The sequence below is a fragment of the Salvia hispanica genome, unplaced genomic scaffold (genome assembly GCF_023119035.1).
Source record: "Salvia hispanica cultivar TCC Black 2014 unplaced genomic scaffold, UniMelb_Shisp_WGS_1.0 HiC_scaffold_816, whole genome shotgun sequence".
Taxonomy (NCBI): Eukaryota; Viridiplantae; Streptophyta; class Magnoliopsida; order Lamiales; family Lamiaceae; genus Salvia; species Salvia hispanica.
In genome coordinates, this window is record NW_025952595.1 from 7 (window position 1) to 8,000 (window position 7,994).

Below are 7,994 nucleotides of genomic sequence, written 5' to 3' on the forward strand. Positions count from 1 at the left end.
TAATTATTAAATTATGAAATTCGAAAGCACGCTTACGCTGCCAATTCCTTCAGCACCGCCCTGGCGACCTATCAAAGTTTGGAGTTGAAACCGTTCAAGTACCTCGATTGTTGGCAGGAAGGGCGCCAACATCCGAAGTATAGGGGCGGCGTAGTAGCAGCCTCCTCCAGCCCCTCTAGCAAACAGTCGAGGTCGGTAGCCCTATCCGACGGCGCCTCCGATGATGTGGCTGCCCAGCTTGCCGGAACTAACTTGGGTAGCCCCGACGCTAGCCCGAGCAGTTCCCGCCGGCCGCAAGGAAAGAAGAAGGCGACGGCCACCCGCCGTCACGCCTCGACTCCATCCGCCCCCGCCCCCGCTCCCTTTGTGCCTCCTCCACCCCCGAACAACAAGTTGTGGGCCCTCTTGGGTCAACTCTATTTGAACGATACGTCTAACATGACTCCGGATCAACTTGCAACACATGAGGGAATGATCCGGGGTCTCAAGAGGCAATTGGGGATAGATGACTAGTCTTCCACGTGTGTAATTTTTAATTTGTAGGATTTTAATTATGTATTTTTATTTTTTAAGATTTTAATTATGTAATTTTTATTTTTTAGGATTTTAATTATGTAATTTTTTTTAAATATATTTTTATAATGTAGAAATGTTTTTAGTAATTGAAGTATTTAAATTGAATAATAGAATGGTGGGACCCTTGAGCTTGTCCTTAGCTAAGAGCACGGATGTAGGTGTTGTGCTCTTAGCTAAGGACAAAAAGTAAAAGTGGGTCCGGGCACACTTCCGTGCTCTTAGCTAAGAACATGGATCAGGATGCTCTAAGAAATAGAATTAGCCGATTATTTAAACTCCAAGTATAATTATTTTTCGCAACCCAGTATCGAAAATCATGGATCCGCAATTGGGAGATTTGATTTTTTTAAATGTGAAGAGAATTTCATTTGTTTGAGGTAATATATTAATATAACACGAATAATTATATTTGGATGAAAAACAAAAAAAGTGGACATTTATTCTATGTTCTATCTTCCTGATAACTGAGAAAGTGTGACTTGATTGTTTGATAACTGTTGTGGTATAGCTTTGTCCACTTGTTGAAACACACTATTTCTTGTGATAAATGCTGGATTTTTGGGTATCGGCAGAGTTGCTGTCTCATTTTTGAGCATGAATAAAACATCTTCAATGGTTGGTCGATCCACTGCTTGATTCTCAACACACAGAAGCCCAATGTGAATGCATTTCTGCAGTTGCTCCGTCACACATGAATCCCTCAACATTGGATCCGTGAGTTGCAATGCATCATCTTTTCTCCACAGCTCCCATGCCTGCAATTAAACATGATCATCTCAAAGAGTTCAACACTAATTGATGAGAGATAATGAAACCATTGGAAACTCACGTATTCCACGATGCTCAAAGGGCCTTCAATCTCGTGGAAGCTTCCGTTTCTCCTACCGCTCACAATCTCTAGTACTAAAACTCCATAACTGTACACATCGGACTTGACCGAGAATATGCCTTGCATTGCATACTCAGGGGCCATGTAACCACTGCAACAGATTACTTCTATTTGTAAGCTATGAATAACTATGCATCACAAGGTCTGTAGGAATTAATCATGTGTGACTTACTAAGTCCCAACGCGTTGGTTTGTGTTGACTTCATCAACATCCTCTTTGAAGATTCTTGCAAGGCCGAAATCAGAGATCTTGGGAGTCATGTTTTGATCAAGTAGTATGTTGTTTGGTTTCATGTCACGATGGATGATTTTGAGGCGGGAGTGCTTGTGGAGGTACAGTAGCCCCTGAGCAGTCCCCTCGATGATGTTGAACCGTTTCTCCCAATCTAACTGCTCCCTCCTGGATGGACCTGTGTTTGTGAAAATTTGTATTCACTAAACTAACGTTGTTAATTTGATGATTGAAATGTGGATGAGAGACTTACTGAAAAGAAAGCAATCAAGACTTTTGTTAGGCATGTAGTCATATATAATCATTTTGTCATCTTTGTGAATGCAAAATCCTATAAGCTTAACAAGGTTGACATGTTGCAGTTCAGAAATGAGTATGAGCTCATTTTTGAACTCAAGCAAGCCCTGTCCCGACTTTCGTGATAGAAGCTTCACTGCTATGTCTTGGCCTTCCCCTATTCTACCCTGTACATGAAAATTGTTGATTAACTGATTCACAAAGACAAAGTAAACAAGTAGTGGTGTCCTAGTTATGAATGATTATTAGACCTTATAAACGGGGCCGAAACCGCCCTCTCCGAGTTTGTTGTTGGAGGAGAAGTTGTTAGTAGCAGAGATGATGGATGCATAAGTGAAAAGCTTAAGCTGATGACCATTGGCTCCTCTGTTCTCGAGCTCGTAACTTCCCGTATATCCCTCCAATGTCAGGAGTTCATGTAATCTTTCCTCCCTTTTCACTGATGATCATCCAAATATAGCATGAGAATTGAGATCTATTGCTTTCAAGGTAATAAAAAAGAGAAATACAAACATGCAATGCTCACCCTTACGATTTCGCATGATCAAAAGAACAAATGCCAACGTAAGCAGTAGAATTGCACCCACTTCACCCATGATTATTCCCATATACGATTTCGCTTTTGCTGTCACAAAAATTTCAAGTTAGCTCATTCAAGATAATAATGTTATGATGTGCATATAGCAAGGTACCTTTTGGGGGAGATTGAAGAACATATATCTTGTCATCGGCACCAGAATTATCCTGCACCCACTCCAAATCTCCACCAATCCAATAGCTGCACCCATAGTCTTGTCCCATATAATTCGAATATCCCGCGCATTCGCAATCACTCCATCTCCAGCAGGTATCCCTGCAGTCACTCAGTATAAGGCTCCCGTTTCCGTCGATAGTTGGCATAACCGATCGCCCTCTCACATCCCTAAAATCTCCCGACCGCTGATCAAACACCTGATTCTTGTTCCTGCACTTGGGCAGCTCCCACAGCTCACACCCTTTGCTGTAACCATCACCATTAGACCTGTAACCATCGCAAACGCTGGCCATAACCACCCTCAGACCCTTGTCATCGATGGTCGACACGTTCCCCGTCTCGTCCAGCAACCACCCTGAAGTCACCTTCCGACTCTCCATCGTCCCGCCCTGGATCACTGTGTACATGAAGTAGTCTCCCCCGCTAGTTAAGTTATAGTTGAAGTTGTCGCGATCGGGCCTCATATAGAAATTCTCGAAATTCTTGACATTCCCCAAATCGTCGTCATGATAGTCCACGAGGCGTCCGCTCCTCCAGTACGCCATCCCTCGCCGTCTGATGACCAGCTCACCTGTATTGGCAATTGAAACGAAAAATATAAATATAGCCAGGGATATTATAGCATATTTGGAAACTAATATCATGAAACTTTACAAAAAAAAATCCACAAATTTTAAACTTGGTACTGTATATAATATAGCAAACTTAATTAGTTGTTTATTTTTTCCACCAAAAACAAAATTCGGCTACATTTCATTTGTTAATACATCACATAAATATGGTTATCACTGAGAAATGACAATAATGTGATAACAAAGTCCCTAGAAGTCAGATATGGTTATCCATCTCATTTAAATATAGTTGGAATTTGTCGTCGGTGGGAAAAATTCAACAACTATGTGAGTTCATGATATTGTGTCAAATTCAAGGTTCGTAAGAAAAAAACAAATTTTAGAAAAAATTTGTGATATTAAGCACCAATATGCCATATAACTATCTCATATCAATGTAAAAGAATACTGAAACCATCATATAAGTGGATTCCTATCAACCTGGATTGGGATCCCACTCCAGAGTGAAAGGGCCGGGCACGGGATTAGACGGCGTGAGCCATGAAGTGATCTTGGTGTTTGCTGATAGCTTCATTCCTGAGAGAAGGGTGTCAGTGGGGTGATCATAGCTCTGCCATAGCACTTGTTGTGGTTCATGATTCGAGCGAACGATGAAATTCCCGGTGTTGAGGAGTGTGGCGGTTATGTTAGTTGTAGTGGTGTTTGATCCTCGGGGGGTGTAGAGTTGGATGGAATCGCCTCCATCGCGGGTGATGGTGAGATCGCCTCGGGAGCCGAGGGAGAGCTGGGGGTCGGAGTTTTTGAGGACGGGGTCGTCGCGGTTGGCGATCCAGATTGCTTTGTGTGAGACAAGAGCGGAGGCGGCGCCGCTGTTGAACAAGATTGCTAAGTAAATGTTTAGTGTGGATTGGTTGGATCCAGGGGTGTAGAAGCGTAGCGTGAAGAGGCCGTTGGGGGAGTCGAGCTGAGACGAGGAGTCGAGATAGTCTCCTTGTGTGAGAGTGTCGATGGAGGAAACTGCTTTGATGCCGAAACAGAGCAACACACATAAACACGGAGTCATGGGGGTTTGGAAACAATCAGGATTTAGTGTTTTTTCATTTTTTTGTGAGGTTGGTTTAGTGGTGAGGCTACAACACGCTTGACTTTTGTGTGATTGTCGCTGACCACAAATGAAGTTTCTAGGAAGCTACTACTGCTACTTAATGAGGTGGTTACGACACATACTTTAACAAGCAAATAAGAGTAGAAAATAGACAAAAGATGAAATCAAATATAGGTGGTTTTCGTATATAGTTTGAGAATCGAAAATTATATCAATTTTCTAATACATTAATAATTGACAACACAAAATATATTATTAGTATTGAACATCGATGTTATTGTTATCGATTATTGAGCTCATAGTAGATAATTTTGATTCTTTTCGAAATGGGAAAAGATAAAATTAGTAGGGTTATTATTGACCAATTATTTATTGCATCACAGCAATTAAATAAAATTTTATTAATATGTATTTAATTAGTTAATACTCTATATAGGGGTGCGTTAAAATGAGAAAACCTCTTAAAATACATCATACCATCATTCATAGCCAATCATTTGTACACGTGAACGAATAATAAGCTGTCATATGACAATAAAAAAAATACTCAAGTGCAAAAATCTCGGCCAACAATATACAACACTGTATACAGCAATTTTTTCTCGGCCTGCAATATCCAGCACGCTATTGAACATCGATGTTATTGTTATCGATTATTGAGCTCATAGTAGATAATTTTGATTCTTTTCGAAATGGGAAAAGATAAAATTAGTAGGGCTATTATTGACCAATTATTTATTGCATCACAGCAATTAAATAAAATTTTATTAATATGTATTTAATTAGTTAATACTCTATATAGGGGTGCATTAAAATGAGAAAACCTCTTAAAATACATCATACCATCATTCATAGCCAATCATTTGCACACGTGAACGAATAATAAGCTGTCATATGACAATAAAAAAAATACTCAAGTGCAAAAATCTCGGCCAACAATATACAACACTGTATACAGCAATTTTTTCTCGGCCTGCAATATCCAGCACGCTATATTATGTAGCGTTTATAATATTGCTAGATGTGTTGTGACACGGTGTCACTTTAAGATGTGTTATCATTTTAACACAAAGCCTCTCTATATTCCATAAAAATAAAGACCTTTTACTATTTTACTTCATCCTATAAAAATAGCCTGTTCTTTTGATAACATTTTTCTTAGGGCTGGCAAATCGTGCGGATTGGGTCGTTATCGGGTCAACCCGATAACGACCCAACCCAATAAGGCCAAACCCGAACCCAACCTGTTAAGGAAACCCCAAACCCGAACACGAACCCAACCCGCCACCTTCAAACCCGGACACGACCTGGACACGACCCGAACACGATAACGACACGAACCACTTTGGGTTGACCCGACACGATAAGAACACGATATCGACCTGGACACGATAAGAACACGATATCGACCTGAACACGATACCAACACGAACCACTTTGGGTTGACCCGACACGATAACAACACGACAACAACCTAAGCACGATAACAACACGATTACATATTGCTTCAAAAAATGATCAAGACTTTAAAAAGCCATATAGCATGAAGATGTTCCATTTTAAACAACAAAACTCCAACAAAATCATAAAAACCCAACAAAATACATAACTTTTGTTCCAAATACATAACTTTTGTTCCAAAACCCAACAAAAAAATTTGAAACAAGATAAAAGAACTAAAGAAGTAAAAAGAACAAAACAAAAAAGAGTGAAAATACTAAAAATTAAATTAAATTTATTGAATCAAAATAAAAAGAATATAATAGTAAAATAAATTATATTATAAAATTATTTGTTGATTAGTTTTGCTAGTACATAATATCTGAATTAACGTTTTGTATCTATAACTATAAACTTATTTTTCATAAATTTATTCAAATTATCCTTTATTCTAAACACTAATTGATTTAGTTTTATTTTTCACTTGGATCTCTCACGTACATTGTATTATTTCATTTCTTTCGACTACTTTAATTTTTGTAATTTGAAATATAATTTGAAGCTTGTAATTTCAAATATTTTCTATATATTATAACACATGAAGAAATATGCAAAGTAGGGTCATTACATGGTCATTTAATATTATTATCCAAAATTACATGAATGAAGACATAATTATATATTTTGAATATATTAACTAATATACTTGAAGTCACACGCCTAGACGTTGATAGCAACAACCTTCTATCGTCGAACTAGCTCTTATGTATCATTTGATGCACTATAATATATAACAGATTATTAATCATAAATTAATTTTATAATATGGGTCTAAAATTTGTCGTGGTTTATCATAATATTTAAATATATCAATTTATATAGCAGTCATATAATTAAAGGATATGTTACAACTTACATGTTGGGTTCCACATGTTATCATCATACCATTTCTATTATGATATTATTACGCACTATGAAAATAATTATAAAAGTAATATTAAAATAATACAGTAAATGAAATATTGAAAATATTGTGATTTATCAATTTTTGGAGCAAGTGCTATACAGTAATACTAATAATTTTTCATGATCTTATCAATTTTTGGAGCAAGTGCTATACATTTGAATGTTGTATTACTATTATATGTGTTGAGTCCAACAATGTCTCATCATTGAATGACCCATATTATAATGTTAATAATTTTAGATAGAATAATCAACCAATATGTATAATATTATTTTCAAAATTAAAAATTAGAAATTAATGATAAAATATCAATGGTTTCAAAAATAATATGAGAGAATTTCCTAACAAAAGAGTGTTTTCCTAATTTATACTTTATAAAAAAAAAAGCAATTTATTTATCTTTATATCATTATAATAGTTTAAATAAAATGAATAAAAAATTATTCCATTAAAATACTATGGATGGTTATTCTCTCTAAAATTTTATCTTTTAATAAGGGTCTTGGTACATATTGTACAACAATACAAATGAAAAATGAAAAATTATAGTAAATAAGGTCAAATTAGTCACAAAAATATGTAATTAATGATGCTATCTAATCAAAATAAATTAATATTATCCTTTTTAAAATTTGAAGGGCATTTTGTGTATACAATTTTTGCAAATTTATCTTTACTCAAAATAAAAATAATAATATTAATTTTTAACGGGTTACCCGACCCGACCCGCATCCAACCCGCATCCGACCCGATTTTTTCGTGTTCTTAGTGGGTCGACCCAATAATGACCCGCATCCAATAAGACTTGATCCAAACCCAATAATTTCGTGCGGATTCGTGTCGGATTATCGTGTCGTGTCAAAAATTGCCAGCCCTAACATATGTTGTCCGGTCATTTATACCATGAAAATAGATTTATTTTCTAACGCTCTCATATATAGTCCAATTTTTTCTTTGATATACTACTTCCGTCCATCCCAAGATAGCTGAGACATTCTTTTAGGCACGGTCTTAAGAAATTGATACTTTAAAGATTAAAGTGGAGAGAGTAAAGTAAAAGATGAAATAAAGTAAGATATCTCTATAAAGTAAGATATGAGAGAAGATAAAGTTTTTGCTAAAAAAGAACCGACTCTACTACTTTTGAACAACTCAAAAAGTA

At 36.6% G+C, this 7,994-nt stretch overlaps 1 protein-coding gene across 1 annotated transcript; it reads right to left on the reverse strand.

The window, feature by feature from the left end:
• Nucleotides 1-943: 943 nt before the first annotated feature.
• Nucleotides 944-4,477, reverse strand: LOC125200120 (G-type lectin S-receptor-like serine/threonine-protein kinase At1g11330). Its single transcript, XM_048097880.1, has 8 exons — nt 3,801-4,477; nt 2,687-3,319; nt 2,521-2,619; nt 2,246-2,433; nt 1,951-2,161; nt 1,638-1,875; nt 1,406-1,556; nt 944-1,331 (listed from the first exon to the last, which is right to left on the reverse strand). The coding sequence occupies exons 1-8, from the start codon at nt 4,381-4,383 to the stop codon at nt 1,026-1,028; spliced, it is 2,409 nt and encodes an 802-aa protein (XP_047953837.1). The 5' UTR covers nt 4,384-4,477; the 3' UTR covers nt 944-1,025.
• Between the last annotated feature and the right edge of the window lie 3,517 nt (nt 4,478-7,994).

Bases quoted from the DNA above. Each gene is read 5' to 3' on its own strand.
- LOC125200120 (XM_048097880.1), bottom strand. From the start codon at position 4,383: ATGACTCCGTGTTTATGTGTGTTGCTCTGTTTCGGCATCAAAGCAGTT. The intron at 1,557-1,637 runs GTAAGTCACACA...AATCTGTTGCAG, and splicing joins AACCAACGCGTTGGGACTTA to TGGTTACATGGCCCCTGAGT. The intron at 1,332-1,405 runs GTGAGTTTCCAA...GTTTAATTGCAG, and splicing joins CTTTGAGCATCGTGGAATAC to GCATGGGAGCTGTGGAGAAA.